General features: G+C 44.8%; 1 protein-coding gene across 2 annotated transcripts in view; it reads right to left on the reverse strand.

The window, feature by feature from the left end:
- SMYD3 (SET and MYND domain containing 3) overlaps window positions 1-10,636 on the reverse strand; it is a 752,343-nt gene extending 741,707 nt beyond the window's left edge. The window contains 1 exon segment of one of the 2 annotated variants that reach the window (NM_001160092.2): window positions 10,396-10,636. In NM_001160092.2, the coding sequence (NP_001153564.2) occupies window positions 10,396-10,559 (164 nt within the window). In that variant the 5' untranslated portion in view covers window positions 10,560-10,636. 2 annotated transcript variants of the gene reach the window in all.
- Window positions 10,637-17,582: the final 6,946 nt, after the last annotated feature.

Below are 17,582 nucleotides of genomic sequence, written 5' to 3' on the forward strand. Positions count from 1 at the left end.
AGTAAGTGATAATAAATATTAGCTATTGTAGGAGTTCCCGTCGTGGCACAGTGGTTAACGAATCCGACTAGGAACCATGAGGTTGCGGGTTCGATCCCTGACCTTGCTCAGTGGGCTAACGATCCGGTGTTGCCGTGAGCTGTGGTGTAGGTCGCAGACGCAGCTCGGATCCCGTGTTGCTGTGGCTCTAGCATAAACTGGCAGCTATAGCTCCGATTAGACCCCTAGCCTGGGAACAGCCCAAGAAATGGCAAAAAGACCACAAAAAAAAAAAAATAGCTATTGTATAATAATTTTCACTCATCATATGTCGTGGTAACAAGTAAATGAAAAATGGCTGTCTTACTTTCCCTTGATATCAAACTTACTCACCATCCCACATCCCGTGACTGTTAAACAACGAGAACCAGCCCAGAGTTAGAAGATGAGAGACAAATGCTCAGCAATTCATCCTGAGAGACACTAACTCCAAACCTTATTCCTGATCCCAGTACATCCTGGAAGGTTATGAGAAAACCAGAACTAAATATTGTTTATTGGCTCACAACATACACTAGAGAACAAATCGAAGCCTCTCAAAATACCACAAAAGACATGTTCAGTGTTTTTTAACAGTGGTTCTCAAAGTATGGTCCAGGGACCCCTGAAGCCCTCCTCAAAAGGGCCACAAAGTCAAAACTAATTTCATGATAATACTAAGACATTTTCTGCCTTTTTTATCCTCTCTCGTATGTAGAGTTTGCTAAAAAATATGACGTGATTTTACAATACACTAAATGTAAACAAAGTTATGAGAATCTTAGGGTCTTCTATGAAGTCGGACGTTAAAGAAATATGCAAAAATGTCCAGCAAGCAACTTTCTCAGTAAGTTTTGGTTTACAAATTTAGTTCATTTGATTAAAAACTTTGTCAAAATGTAATATTGTCCCTTGGTATCTAAGTGAACTGGTTCCAGGATGCCCCAATGCTAAAACCCAATACCAAGTCCCCTATGTAAAATGGCATATTATTTGCATGTGACATACACATATCCTTTTTAGGCTGCACCCTAAAAAGACCAAGGAAGTTCCCAGGCTAGGGGTCAAATTAGAGCTGCAGCTGCCGGCCTATGCCACAGCCACAGCAATGCCAGATTCAAGCTGCATCCTCACCTACACCACAGCTCACAGCAACACCTGATCCTTAACCCACTGAGTGAGGCCAGGGATCGAACCCATGTTCTCATGGATTCTAGTCAGACTCATTACCACTAAGCCGCAATGGGAACACTTCACATATCCTTTTATATACTTTAAGTCATCTTAAGGTGACTTTAAGCCACCTTATAATAGGAGTTCCCGTCGTGGCGCAGTGGTTAACGAATCCGACTAGGAACCATGAGGTTGTGGGTTCGATCCCTACCCTTGCTCAGTGGGTTGACATCCGGCGTTGCCATGAGCTGTGGTGCAGGTTGCAGGCGAAGCTCGGACCCCGAGTTACTGTGACTCTGGCGTAGGCTGGCAGCTACAGCTCCCATTCGACTCCTAACCTGGGAACCTCCATATGCCGTGGGAGCGGCCCAAGAAATGGCAAAAAGACAAAACAAAAAAAGATTACTTATCTCATATAATGTAAATGTATGTGAATAGTTATAAATACAAAGTAAATGTTATGTAAACAGTTGCTACTACACTGCAAATCCAAGGGGTTTCTTTTGGACCTCTGTGGGGTTGTTTTGTCCCCTGAATATTTTTGATCCACGGATGTGGAACTCACACGGAGGACCAACTGAATACATTTTCAAAACCTATCAGTTTTAATTTTTTTTAACAGTAAAATTAACAGATACAACCACATAAACAAAACGTTTTAGGGTCCAAAACAACATTTTTTTTTTAAAGCCCTTCCTATGAAATTCTTTTCTGTAAGTTTTAAGAGAGTAAAGGGGTCCTGAGACTAAAGTTTGAGAACTACTGGTCTATGAAATCAGCTGCCTCAAATGACAACATAAATTAAGAGAAGTCAAACCATAGGTATTAGCCCACTGCTTCAATTCTCTTTCCGTGAAGATCAGAGGCAACCTTGTGAGGAATACCACAGCTTCACAGAAGATTTCAGGAGGTCTCAGAGATGGTAGAACAAGTAGAAAAGACAAATGCAAGTGCAGGAAAAAAATGAGTGTTCCAGTGAGAACAAATCAGTGATCTCTCTACAGCAAAAGAGTCTAAAATAAAAAACCCAACACCAGTTAGCCAGCTGGCTGTTCCCAAAGCAGTGTTGGCATTTGGGGAACCAAGGTTCCCCTTGCTACCAGGAGCACACTAGGCAATCTGTACCTGTAGAAGCCACAACGGCCAGGGTGAGAGGAAGTCCGAATTGCAGAGTTCCCGGCACCAGCCTCCACCTCTGGTTGCTCTGTTCTTGAGCCCTTGAACAAGCACCAGGCTTCTGAAGAAGGAGAACTTACTGCTATCCACAAAGCAGGCCCTCCTGTCTGATTAAGAATAGCCTCAGCTGTGGCATTCACAAGGAGCAAATGTTTTCAAGCTCAGGGCTCTGCCATACAGTCCTTTCCCAAACCTCCCTACAGAAGAAAAGCAGCAAAAGCAACAGGAATTAACAGTACAGCAGTTCCCTTGCACTTGGTGCTGGTATGCTTCGCAAAATCATCTATAAACCCAGAGAAGACCTTTTCTCCACCGTGTGAACAGAATTGAGTGCCTCCCTGCCTCCACCCGGCTCTTTCTAGTAGCCCTCAAACCCATATAGGAAGCCACTATGAGAATTCTGCCTTTGTTGAAACTGTTCATTCCAATGTCTAACATTCTTCGTAATTTCACCCATTTAGAAGGTTCATCTAACGCCCCAGACTCTCAGTTTCTTCCTGATCATTTCAATGTTTCTTTTCTCATTCCCTCCCTCAGCCACTTTCTGCCATACCCTAAACCCTGTTGCACCAAATCACAAAACGACTCTAAAGCATATACCATCCCCAGACCACTTCACCGTGTCTTGAGCACACAAGTTCTCTAATCCACTGCATCTACCACATTTCACAGCCTATCACCTTCCCCATGGCTCAGTCTCCAGAACAGAAATATGGTCCCTGGAGTTCCCATCATGGCTCAGCAGTAATGAACACGACTAGTACCCATGAGGATGCAGGCTCAATCCATGGCTGCACTCAGTGGGTTAAGGATCCAGTATTGCTGTGGCTGTGGTGTAGGCTGGCAGGTGCAGCTCCGATTCAACCCCTAGCCTGGGAACTTCCATAGTGTGAGGCCCTAAAACAAACAAACAAAAAAGACGGGGGAAAAAAAAAAAAAAAAAAAAAGAGTCCCTGATCACATCCTTCCTTGCCTACAACTTCATCTTCCTTCTCCCTCTCCCCATCCATCACAGTAACTGGGCAGTCCTGGGTGAACCCAATTCTCAAAACGGCTGACCACTGGGAGAGAAAAAAGCACTACCCTGCTCACTGCTCTCCCTGTAAATAAAAGAACACAAGTTTTGAGTGGACCCTTAGCACTTCCCAGCAACCTACTCTATTTTACTAGGCAATTCACTTTTCTCTCCTAGTAACATTTCAATCCTTCTAAGACTGTGTCACTCAGCAACCACTTCCCTAGTTGTCCCCAAGCCTTCCAATCACTGCAGGTACCTTCTTGAGCACCCCTTCTTCTTCCCCAAAAGAAGAAAGTATCCCCTCCTGCTGCCACCACAGGTTCAATCTTTGGCCAACATGGATTACATCATCACACCAAACCCAGTATTCTTTTTCTCCCCTTTACTGTCTGTTCATATTTACCCAAAATATAGCTCAGATGAAGTTGTTTTATTTTCTATAATTGACCTAATCTGTCTTATGAACATGAGGCTGTTTTTTTCTGTAATCAATATTCCTCGTGAACACTCACCCTAGTAAATAGCCAGAAACTTAATACTTGCCAAGTAATATCTCAGTCTCTTGCACTTAATATTCAGACATTTAACTGCTTACCAGAGCTGCTTTATTTTTTTTGTTTGTCTGTTTGCTTTTTAGGGCCACACTCGCAGCATGTGGAAGTTCTCAGGCTAGGGGTCCAATTGAAGCTGCAGCTGCCAGCCTTACACCACAGCCACAGCCACACCACATAAGCAACCTACACCACAGCTCACAGCAATGCCGGATCCTGAACCCAATGATCGAGGCCAGGGATTGAACCCGCATCCTCTTGGTGGTTAGTCGGGTTCATTACCTCTGAGCCACAACGCAAACTCCTAGAGGTGCTTTAAACATGGACCTTGGTGTGTCTATGGATTCTCACTGGTCTCTGCTGCAATGATCAGGTCCTGTGACTGGACTGGTACCATCTCACCTTTGGGGATATCATGCTGACTCCCATGATCCTGGACTAAAGTCACACAGTCCTTTATCATGAGGTCTGCTGTTCCACCAGCCTGTAAGCTCCTCCACATCCTTCAAGTGATATGAAAGCATTTCAGAATTCCTCGCTACCACAAGTTCAACCAGCCAGCCACTTTCTTCTACCACTGCCATGCTACAGCCCCCAATGTGCAAATGGCACCAAACTACAGCTCTCAAGATTACAAATAAGCGAGTTCCCGCCGTGGCTCAGTGGTTAACAAACCCAACTAGTATCCATGAGGACATAGGTTCAATCCCTGGCCTCACTCAGTGGATTAAGGACCCAGCATTGCAATGAGCTGTGGTGTGGGACACAGACAAGGCTGAGATCCCAAGCTGCTATGGCTGTGGTGTAGGCCAGCAGCTACAGCTCTAATTCAACCCCTAGCCTGAGAACCTCCATATGACGCGGGTGTGGCCCTAAGAAGACCAAAGACCAAAAAAAAAGATTAAAATAAGGAGCAGAGCCAAAGACCTACTTCTGACTATCCCCTCAACTCATTTAATACCCTCACCCCAACCCCAGAACTTTGGCCAGACAGGGAAGGTCAGAACATATATTTCTCACAACCTATTTTTCCCTACCTCTGCTCCTGTTTCCCACAATCCACCAGGGATGAAAAAGATGTAATTTCCACTTCCAATTCATTCTTCTTCCTCCTGGGAGACACTAAGACTCATAGAGAGCCTTAGTGATGTAAAAAATATCCTCTTTTGGAGTTCCCGTTGTGGCTCAGCGGTAATGAACCCAACTAGTATCCATGAAGACGCGGGTTCAATCCTTTGCTCCACTCAGTGGATTAAAGATCCAGCACTGCTGTGAGCTGCAGTGCAGATCACAGATACAGCTGAGATCTAGTGTTGCTGTGGCTGTGTCATAGGTTGGCAGCTGCAGCTCTGACTCATCCCTTAGCCTGAGAAGTTCTACATGCCTTGGTGCAGCCCTAAAACAACAAGAAAGAAAGAAAGAAGAAAAGAAAGAAAAGAAAAGAAATATTCTGGAGTTCCCGTCGTGGCGCAGTGGTTAACGAATCCAACTAGGAACCATGACATTGTGGGTTCGGTCCCTGCCCTTGCTCAGTGCGTTAACGATCCGGCGTTGCCACGAGCTGTAGTGTAGGTTGCAGACGCGGCTCGGATTCCACGTTGCTGCGGCTCTGGTGTAGGCCGGCAGCTACAGCTCCGATTGGACCCCTAGCCTGGGAACCTCCATATGCCGCAGGAGCGGCCAAAGAAATAGCAAAAAGACAAAAAAAAAAAAAAAAAAGAAAGAAAGAAAAGAAATATTCTCTTTACCCCGCAGAAAAAAAACTATCAGTAGAGTTTGCCAGAGGAAGTGCTTGATATGGAAACTGCAGGCAATGTGGAACTTTAAAAAACCAAAAACAAACATACACTGACTTAAAATTCCCCAAGATATTATTCTTTCACAACTTCAACAGTTAGCATCTCCTGGGAGTTCCCGTCCATCTGAATTGAGAAATGGAAGAGTTCCCATCATGGGTCAATGATAACAAACCCAACTAGTATCTGTGAGGATACAGGTTCGATCCCTGGCCTCGATCAGTGGCTTAAAGGATCAAGTGGGTGAAATGGAAGCAGGAAAAGGGCAATAATAGCTAATGGAAAATTCTGCCAGACATTCACACCATAAACTAAGAGCTTACTATGGGCCAGGCCTTAGGGTTTGCAAAACTTGTAAGACATTGACTCTAAAGGACTTCACAATTGATGATGGGTTAAAAAAAAATTTTTCACTTAAAAGAAGGTAAGAAACACAGAGCCATATCCCCCAATGACAGGCATTCAATATTGGTAGAAAACTGCATAAGACAGTACACCAAAGTTTGATTTCTCCAATGTTATCCTCAGGTTGCAGTGATTCCCACCTAGGCACTTTATTTATTTATTTATTTTGTTTTTTCTAGGGCCACACCCGCGGCATATGGAGGTTCCAGGCTAGGGGTTGAATTGGAGCTGTAGCCGCCGGCCTACGCCAGAGCCACAGCAACGCAGGATACGAACTGCATCTGCAACCTACACCTCAGCTCATGGCAACACCGGATCCTTAACCTACTGAGCAAGGCCAGGGATCAAACCCACAACCTCGTGGTTCCTAGTCAGATTCGTTAACCACTGAGCCACGATGGGAACTCCCCACCTAGTCCTTTTTTTTTTTTTTTTTTTTTTGGTCTTTTTGCTATTTCTTGGGCCGCTCCCGCGGCATATGGAGGTTCCCAGGCTAGGGGTCCAATCGGAGCTGTAGCCACCGGCCTACGCCAGAGCCACAGCAACGCAGGATCCGAGCCGCGTCTGCAACCTACACCACAGCTCAAGGCAACCCGGATCCTTAACCCACTGAGCAAGGGCAGGGACCGAACCCGCAATGTCATGGTTCCTAGTTGGATTCGTTAACCACTGCGCCGCCACGACGGGAACTCCCCACCTAGTCATTTTAAAACTGTATCAGCCCTTGTTACATTACAGCACTTGTGAACTATATCCTAACAATTCAAGATAAGTACAGATATTTCTGTGTGCATAAAGTACTAATAAATATGGAGTTCCCGTCCTGGCACAGAGGAAATGAATCCGACTAGGAACCATGAGGTTGTAGGTTCGATCCTGGCCTTGCTCAGTGGCTTAAGGATCCAGCGTTGCCATGAGCTATGAGTAGGTTGAAGATTTGGCCCAGATCTGGCAAGGCTGTGGCTTTGGCGTAGGCTGGCAGCTGTAGCTCTGATTAGATCCCTAGCCTGGAAACCTCCATATGCCGCGGGTGCAGCCCTAAAAGGACAAAAGACAATAAAAAATAAAGTACTAATAAATAAATGTTAGTATTTTTTTAAAAATCCCAGAGTTCCCGTCGTGGCTCAGTGGAAACGAATCTATCTAGTATCTAAGAGGATGTAGGTTGGATCCCTGGCCTCATTCAGTGGGTTAAGGATCCAGTGCTGCCATGAGCTGTGGTGTAGGTTGCAGACGCAGCCCAGATATGATGTTGCTAGTGTACGCCAGCGGCTACAGCTCCAATTCAACCCCTAGCCTGGGAACTTCCATATGCCACACGGATATGGCCCTAAGAAGACCAAAAAAAAAACAAACCACCTTTGTTTTGTGTAAATCCCTGGCATATTCTCATATCCCCTTTCCTCTGTTTATGTTTGCTGATGTTCCCACTACATCAATATTAGCGGGAAGTAGAGCCTGTTCCCTTTCTTTTGATTTTTTTTTTTTTTTTGGACACACTTGCAACATGTAGAAGTTCCTGGGCCAGGGATGGAACCTGTCCCACAAGAGGGACCCAAGCCACTGAAGTGACAACACCAAATCCTTAATCCACGGTACCACAAGGGAACTCCAACTCTGCCTCCATTCTTAAAAGCCAAAACTGCCAAATACTCATCTTATCAACGTCCCCTGTAGCTAGCATTCAGGCAGTGACCTAAATTCAACCAATCCAAGACACTCACTGACAACTCTGCATCAAAAGCTAACATCACAAAGAAGCATGGTTAAGACAGAAACTTTCCAGTAACCATCAGTTTCCCAGGCACCAGTCGCAGTGGCAGTCATAGCAAGAACAGCAGCAGCAGTGGGGTCATGGTGCTGGTGATACATGCTGAAGTATTAGCAGCCAACATCAGTGTTAGCAGCCAACATCAGTGTTAGCAGCCAACATCAGAAGTGACGTTCTCCTCAAGTCCCAACCCCAACCACTTCTGAAGTACAACTCTGTGGACCTCACCTTGGTTCCTGCCCTTTTTTTTTTTTTTTTTTAAGGGCCACACCTGCAGCCTATGAAAGGTCCCAGGCTAGCAGTCAAATCAGAGCTGCAGCTGCCAGGCTACACCACAGCCACAGTAACACCAGATTCGAGCCGCATCTTCGACCTACACCACAGCTCACAGCAACAGCGGATCCTTAACCCACTGAGCGAGGCCAGGGATTGAACCCTCATCCTTATGGATACCATTTGGATTCTTAACCCGATGAGCCACAACAAGGACTCTGGTTCCTGCCCACTTTTAGAGTTGAGTTTCTTTCCTCCAGACTTTAAAGCAGTACTGAGAACTCCCCAGTACCTCTTTCATGAGATTCCTTTTTTGTTTAAATCATTACAGTTCTTGCTAATAAGAAAAATGAGTGATAACAGTAATGGAATAGTATGGTAAATCAAGAGGCATTCCACACACGAAGGGTTGGGGTTGTGTAGTCTGTTTTGGAAACTAGACAATTCCATGTGTCTTATGACTCAAATTCAGTTCCGATTATTCAATTAATAATCTATCAACATGTATTCAATCCAAAACTTTTCTATTCCAACTACAAGATAAATGTGGCAGTCTGGTTTTATCTGTAAGATGACCCACATCTTCTTCATCAATTAGTGTTACAGGAATTAAGAAAATGCAAGTTGTTTTGGACTACCTTCAAACTCTAGAAATGCCCCCAAGGGATTTAACAGCATGAGGAGCCCAGCCTTCTAATTTGCTTGAATGAGAATAAAAGAGCTAAAACGTTCAATGTTGAGGCCTTAAAAGGAATGAATTGTTTTGAACCATAGTTGAAAACAAGTTTACAAAAACTTCAAGGTGCTCTCTCCTCAACAGACTTTTTTGTTATTGCTGTCATCATTACTTCAGGAAGCAACAGATACGATTAAGTAAGCATATGTAAGTTCCCAGGTTAGGGGTCGAATGGGAGCAGCAGCTCTACACCACAGCATCATGGATTCCAGGTGTGTCTGCAACCTACACCACAGCTCATGGCAACGGCAGATCCTTAATCCACTTAGCAAGGCCAGGGATAGAAACCGCGACCTCGTGGATACCAGTTGCGTTCGTTATCACTGAGCCACAAAGGTAACTCCACAATTAAGTACCTTTAAATACAAAATTAAATAAATTCCTCGATTATGAACTAAACAAGGACACAGTACTATCAATGGCCCAGTTACTGAGTTGAGCTTTGCAGTTTTCCCCTCATGACCACCCATCCCAACCCCAGGCTAAGAGGTCTGGAAGAGCAGTCGTGGAAAAAATCATCCTGCCCATCTCCAACAGAGCTCTTCTCCCTGACATATAATAGAAAATCAAAACAACTGTTGTTTGAATACAATTCCTATGACCGGGAATATATATTACACATTTCCATAAACTGCTTTCGCATAGCACTTTACACTGGCCCAGTGCTTCCAGGCTTACAAAACACTTGCACGTGAATTCTTTCTTGCACCTAGACAGGTGGTGAAGAGCTGGACCTGTCTTCACGGGCATTAAATGCAAAGTACATTGTGAAATCTCCATAACTTCTGCTCCTACAGCACAGTGCTGCACCTCTATTTCAGCCCTTCTGATACATTCTAATTCATCATCTTTCTCACTTATCTGCTCTTTAAGAATTCTTAAGGATGCCCCGTTCATCTCTGTATCCCCAGACCGAACAACCTGGACCACAGGAAATGCTCCGCAAACAGCAAGATTCTTCCGCCTCCAGCAAACCCCGTCCTTTCCCGGCGGGGCCTCAGCCGTGAGCCTGATTTACACCACCCCTGCTCCCACTCAGCAGCACCTCCGCCACCTGTGATTTCCACAACCGCACCAATGAGGCTTATTACTCAGGACACAGACTTTTTTTCTTCCCAGCAAAATTACTCTCGGCCCAACGCTTCCCTTTAAGTCTACCCTACCGGCTCTCCCCAGTTCCTACTGCCGCCGGGTGGGTGATAGCGGGTCCAGCGCCGCTCTGCAGAGAAGCGGGGCTGAGCCTGGGGTCCCTCCAACCCCCGTGGCGGCAGCCCAAGGGCCAGGAAGAGTCTGTCAGCCGCGACGCGCCCGCGGGAGCCGCGCGTCTGGAGGTGTGCGGGGCTGGACAGCTAGGCAGCACCGAGACGCCGTGCAGCCACGGCCAGGGGGCGTCCCAAGAAGGGCGAACCCCCACGCCACCAGCACCCCGGACCCCGCAATGCTCCGGACTCAGGTGGGTGAAGGCGCTCCGTACGTACCCGAGGAGGCAGCGGTCGCAGACGACACCACGACTCCCCTTGCACACCGTGTACGCCAGAGGATCCGAGCGGAAGAGCAGCTCTCCCGGGCGCAGCCGCGCCAACGCGCGCAGCCCGTTCCCCCTGTCGGCGGTGCTGAACTTTTCCACTTTCGACGGCTCCATCCTCGCCGGACTCTCTCACCTCAGGCGTCCGCCGCTTCTTGCAGCTGGCGTCTCGCGGGCTGCCGGGAGCCGCGCGCGCCTGCGCCAAGCGCGCACGTACGCCCGAGGGGCGGGGCGGGCGCGGCGGGCCTCTGAGCATGCCCAGATGGGGTCCTGAGGCTGGTCACGCGGGCCGGGATAGAGGCTTGGGGGGCTGTCGCTGCTGCTGTTGGAGTTGCTCGTGCTGAAGCCGGCTCCGCGAGACGAGGCAGTTTTTCCCCCTCCAGCAGTTTCTTATAATGCAGACGGAAAGTTATATATCCTCCACCTAAGTCAAACAATTCTTAGCATTTTGCCTTTTCTGCTCACTTTCTCCCAGTAGTATGTACATATGTGTGTGTGTATATATATAATTTGTTCAACCACTTGAACGTAAGTTGTGCTAAGCCATTTGAAAGTTGAAGACATCATAACATAACTAATACTTTGTCATGACATCATAATTACTGTAACATGTGTTTCCTCTAAATAAGAACAATATTTCTATAAAACTACAATATCACATCTAAGAAAATTATTCTGTAAGTGCAAATAAAAAAATTCACTTCTGGAATATTTTTGGTAATTTTCTTTTTAAGTGGGATCCAATTGAAGAGCATGCATTTTCTTTTTCATGACATTGGTTCTTTTAAGGTTCCAAACTAGGAGTCGTCTAAAATGTTCCACATTCTGTATTGGCCTCTTGTTTTCCCCTAGTGTCTTTTCACTTGTTCCTCTATTCCCTGTATTCCTTGTAAACTTCAGACCAGATCTAGATGCTAGAATCTAAAGGTTTTATTTGACTCATGTTAAGTGTTTAGTAAAAATACATTACAAATGTTATTGTTCACTTCATATTGCACCAAAGTGTGCATGTCAGGTTGTCCACTATTAATAAAACTAAGTTTTATCAGTTAGTAAAGTGGTGGCTGCTAAAACTCTTCATTGTAGGGTACATTTTACCTTTGCTATTAGTAAGTAATCTGTAGGCACTGTAAGAATGGCCTCATTTACAAATTACAGAGGCAAACTTTTTTTTTTTTTGCATTTTGGAGGGCTGCAACTGCAGCATATGGGAGTCCCCAGACTAGGGACCGAATCAGAGCTATAGCTGCCTGCCTACACACAGCCACAGCAATGCCAGGTCTGGGCCATATCTGTGACCTACACTGAAGCGCATGGTAATGATGGATCCTTAACCCACCAGTCAAGGCCAGGGATCAAACCCATATCCTCATAGATACTAGTTGGGTTCATTACCTCTCAGTCACAGTGGGAACTCCTAGAGAGGCAAACTTTTGACACTTCCTGAATTATTAGAAGTGGCTGTGGTGTAGTGGAAAGAGTAGTGGATGAAGATTTCAAAGAGAGGGATTTGAGTCCCAATTCCTGCTGTGTGACCTTCAGCAGCTTTTCCAAGCCTATTTATTAATTTTGTAATGAAGATGATAATACCTTACAGAGTAATAAGAATAAATCCTATGAAACCATTTTGAAAAATCTTTAATTCAGCATACAAATGTAATCAGTACTCTGAGTTAAAGCTTTTACGTCTGTAAGTATAGGATAATGCCTGAGCATTCACCAGCACCACTAGTGTAATTATCTCATATAAATGCTTAGCACTAAGCATGATACTTAGAAGGAACTGAAAAACTGTTTATGCAACCAAGTAACATGTCATAAGGAGGTCCAGAGAACCAGAAGCTGAATCTACTGCAGAATATTCCCAATTACTGGAGAGTGTGAGAAGCCTTCTTAAGGGAAATACTGTGCTGGTCTCCATAGTCGGAGATGTGATGACCCAGTCTCTCCTATTGTGAGATGGGGTCCCAGCTCCCCAGACATGACCCATTTCCTCTAAGGTGTGTCTCACTCCCCCTCCCCCGACCCAGAAAGCCAACTGGCCCAGATTGTAAAGGAATGTCCCATTCCTGCAGTCTAACTTTCTCCTAGACTGTGCATATAAATATTTCTCATTTCCCACTGGTTGGGACTTGGATGTTGGGTTGGTCGTGAGCTATGAGCTGCCATGGAGAAAAAAGCAATATCCCAGAAAACGCTGCAATGAAAAAGAAAGAGCCCTACAACCCTGACTGTTCACCTGATTGGACATTTCCATGAGAGAGACAGTTGGGTTAAATAACTCTTATTTTGGTCTGGATTAAAGAAACAAACCCAATGTCATCATCTTCCAGCCTCTTTTTGTCACTTAAGTGCAGTACCTGGGCTCTGCCTACCTGGCCCCCCCTTGCAGGGTTATGGAGGCCTTGGGGAGTAAGTAAACTTCATAATCAAGAGTCCTTCACTTGAAAAGCCCCTTTCTAAGGCCCTCCGTTTTCTTTAATGAACGAAGGAAGGAAGCAGAAGTCTCAGGTTCATGGAAGCCATGGAGCACTGGGTGTCATGCTCTATTCCCTAGTGGCAGTCTTGAGGTTGTCAATATCACCTCTACATTCACATCTTAGACCCCGAGGAGAAGGAACTAAATGATGTCACTGCTTGGGACAACCATGATCCAGGTTTCACTCACCAACTAAAACCAAACTGGCAGAGGTAAGGTTGTGGGCCGTGGCGGGGAAGGGGTGGAAGAGGACCAGATACTTCAAGGGCGTGGCAAAGCTGGGGTGTGACAGTGTGGAGGGAGATTAAAGGGCTGTAGCCCCAAGGGGCTGGCTGTCCGTGCAAGACAATGCAGAGGAAGAGACGTGGAATCACCAATTAGTGGAGAGGCTGAAATAAAAAGTTTTAAACAATAATGAAAAGGAAATTTCAACCATGTTAGAAAGTCTGTATTATCTTTTCACTCTCCCTGTAGAAACTAATATAAGATTGCTGTCTTGGGAGTTCCTATTGTGGCTCAGCAGCAATCAACCCAACTAGCATCCATGAGGATGAGGGTTCAATCCCTGGCCTCACTCAGTGGGTTAAGGATCCCGCATTGCCATGAACTGCAGTGTAGGTCACAGATGCGGCTCAGATCTGGGGTTGCTGTGGTGTAGTGTAGGCCAGCAGCTACAGCTCTGATTTGACCTCTAGCCTAGGAACTTCTGTGTACTGCAGGTAGGGCACTAAAAAGACAAAAAAAAAAAAAAAGAAGAAGAAGAAGAAGAAAAGATTGTTGTCTTTCTCTCTGGGCTCAGAACTAATTTGTGGCAACATACACAATGAAGGTTGCACTAAGAAGGTTGGAAGAGTAAATACAAAACTTCATGGTGCCTTTCTCAGGAAAATGGTGAAGAAAATTGAAATCAACCAGCATACCAAGTAGACCTGGTTCTTCTCTGGCAAAACCAAGATAAAGAGATGAGCACGTGGTTCCTGTGTGAATGGTAGCTGGGGGTGCCTAGACTGACAGTATAGCTTCTGCCCTCAGCCATCAGAAGACTAAAGGAGTTGAAAGTCCAGGAGAAGCGCCACCATTTGAACCATTGCCAGCTTAAAATAAGTGGGTCCATTTATATAACAAAAACAACAAAGTTGTTGTCTTCTAAAGAAATTATTAAAAACTATGCAGTCGGAGTTCCTGTCGTGGCGCAGTGATTAACGAATCCGACTAGGAACCATGAGGTTGCAGGTTCAATCCCTGGCCTCGCTCAGTGGGTTAACGATCCGGCGTTGCCGTGAGCTGTGGTGTAGGTTGCAGACGCGGCTCGGATCCCGTGTTGCTGTGGCTCTGGCGCAGGCCAGTGGTTACAGCTCCGATTCGACCCCTAGCCTGGGAACCTCCATATGCCGCGAGAGCGGCCCAAAGAAATAGCAAAAAAACCAAAAAACAAAACAAAAAAAAAACCAAAAAACAAAAAACTATGCAGTCAAATCATTGTACAACTATAAATGTAATAAATTCATTGAGTAATATATTAAAAAATGTATGCAGCCAAAGATGTAGGAAATAAAAGTATCACAGAGCATCACAGTTAGTATATGTTATTTCTTCTGGATTTTTTTTTATGTCTGTGGTATCACACCAGAGCCACAGCAACGTGGGATCCGAACTGCGTCTGCAACCTACACCACAGCTCACGGCATCGCCAGATCCTTAACCCACTGAGCGAAGCCAGGGATCGAACCCGTAACCTCATGGTTCCTAGTTGGATTTGTTAACCACTGAGCCATGACAGGAACTCCTGTTTTTATTTTCTTATTAAGAGATCCATCTGGAGTTCCCGTCGTGGCGCAGTGGTTAACGAATCCGACTAGGAACCATGAGGTTGCGGGTTCGGTCCCTGCCCTTGCTCAGTGGGTTAAGGATCTGGCGTTGCCGTGAGCTGTGGTGTAGGTTGCAGACGCGGCTCGGATCCCGCGGTGCTGTGGCTCTGGCATAGGCTGGTGGCTACAGCTCCGATTAGACCCCTAGCCTGGGAATTTCCATATGCCGCGGGAGCAGCCCAAGAAATAGCAACAACAACAACAACAAAAGACAAAAGACAAAAGACAAAAAAAAAAAAAGAGATCCATCTATTGTAAAATGGGCAGTTCTGCTTTCCAGAATTATTTTTATTTTTTAATTATATTTATTTATTTATTTATTTATTTAGCTTTTCAGGGCTATACGTGAAGTATATGGAAATTCCCCGGCTAGGATTTGAATCAGAGCTGCAGCTGCTGGCCACAGCCACAGCCACAGCAATGCCAGATTCGAGCCTTGTCTTCGACCTACACCACAGCTCATGGCAATGCTGGGTCCTTAACCCACAGATCAAGGCCAGGGATTGAACCTGTATCCTCATGGATACTAGCTGGGTTTGTTATCACCGATCCATAACAGGAACTCCCCAGAATTCTTTTTTTTTTTTTTTTTTGTCTTTTTGCTATTTCTTTGGGCCACTCCTGCGGCATATGGAGGTTCCTAGGCTAGGGGTCTAATCGGATCTGTAGCCACCGGCCTATGCCAGAGCCACAGCACTGCGGGATCCGAGCCGCGTCTGCAACCTACACCACAGCTCATGGCAATGCCGAATCGTTAACCCACTGAGCAAGGGCAGGGACCGAACCCGCAACCTCCTGGTTTCTAGTTGGATTCATTAACCACTGCACCACGACGGGAACTCCCCACAGAATTCTTAAATGATAAATCACAGGCATCAGATTCCACATTCCCTATACAAAGACCACCCTACTCGTTCTGTAACTTTCATATCCTCACTTTTAACGAGCAGATAAAAACTGAGAAGAGCATAGAATATTGTGCCTCAATTCCCCATAAATCCTGAGAGTTTAACACAATATTTTATTAGCAAGAGGTAAATTAAGTGGTAACTATAAATGTTCAACACAGAATTACGCACTAATTTTAATAATAAACCAAGTGAACATATAACCAAGAATTATTGGATTATTTTAAAGTCTATTACATATCTCATCAGGTAACTAGAATTCCTTTTTCAAGCCTTAGAATGGTGCAAATAATATATTCACAGGGCAGGAAACTTAAAAAAAAAAAAAAAAAACTAATCCAAAGGCCCATGATTGTGGCTTGGAGGTCACCAACCAGAGTCAAAACCTTAAGAACATGATAATTTTTAGTAGTTAAACTTAGAAGAATCCCTGCAGTAATGTAGGAAGGGAATGTTATTGATGAATGCTATTACAGTAGTATTTATATTAGGACCCTTGGTTAAAAGTGATAGAATTCCATTCCAAACTAGTTTAAACGAAAAAGAAATTGACTGGCTTCAGACATTTGCTTTGCTTTGGACATGCTTATGGCTTCAGGTATGGCTAGAACCAGAGGCTCAAATGTTATGAGAATCATGTCTCCCTATTTCCATGTTAGCTCCACTTTCTGTATGCTGACTTCATCATTCTCCAGAAGATTTTCCTCATGTGGTAGGCTAAGGACAAATTTTTCTCCCTACAGGAGATATACTTTTGACAATGTATTGTGAGGTAATTATAGAATATCACAGGTAAGAAGGAGGTCACATATAAAACCAAGACCCAGATAAGTAACCTGCTAAATGCCGTTCTAGCATTTAGTGATGAGGGAACAAATGGTAATATTCCACATCAACAAAGAATTTTTGTTTTCCTCTACTAGTATAGAGCGTACCCATTTGGTCCCAAACACCTTCTGTATTTATGCTGAATGCCTTCTTACATATGCTAAAGAAAAACATCCTTTCTTTCTTTCTTTCTTTCTTTCTTTCTTTCTCTCTCTCTCTCTCTCTCTCTCTCTCTCTCTCTCTCTCTCTCTTTCTCTCTCTTTCCTTCTTTCTCTCTCTCTCTCTCTCTCTTTCCTTCTTTCTTTTTCTCTCTCTCTCTTTCTTTTCCCCATATCCGCAGCATATGGAGGTTTCCAGGCTAGGGGCCGAATCGGGGCTATAGCTGCTGGCCTACACCACAGCAAACCAGATCTGAGCCACATCTGCGACCTACACCACAGCTCACGGCAACGCCAGATCCTTAACCCACTGAGCGAGGCCAGGGATCAAACCCGAAATTTCACAGGCACTATGCTGGGTTCTTAGCCTGCTGAGCCACAATGGGAACTCCTAACAGCTAAACTCTTTAATACACAACTTTCACTTTTTATTAATATAATCAGCCATATTCTCTATTGTTCCATTCCTGCAATGACATGAGAGTGTAAGATAAAATGATACCACTGTGAATTTTGTTTCCGTTCTTAGCTAAATCCTCTGAATTAGTGTCCTTCCTTAACTCCCAGATTGGCCACAGAAGTTAATCTTTGTTATTCTCGAATCCCCTCTTCCATTCTGCCTGATATTTCTCAGGAGCTTATACCAGTTAGTTCATCTGCATTACTGTATCAGCATCCACACTCAATTCTTTATCTAGGCTAAGAGCAAAATGTGCTTCTCTGGTCTTTTGACTACACCCCCTTTCTTAAAAAACATCAGTTATTCCCTCAAAGCTATATTTAAAATGTCTTTCTCAGCTGACTTCACTCTTGAGACCTAGTAACATGTTTAAATGCCTCATCTTAAAAAAATAAACTAAAAAACATAAGAACTCACCCCAAACCCTGAATTCTTTATT

The sequence above is a fragment of the Sus scrofa genome, chromosome 10, assembly GCF_054392235.1.
Source record: "Sus scrofa isolate SSC_HxYL_T2T_F1_AM1 chromosome 10, Sscrofa_HxYL_maternal_Yorkshire_Landrace_v2.0, whole genome shotgun sequence".
Classification (NCBI taxonomy): domain Eukaryota; kingdom Metazoa; phylum Chordata; class Mammalia; order Artiodactyla; family Suidae; genus Sus; species Sus scrofa.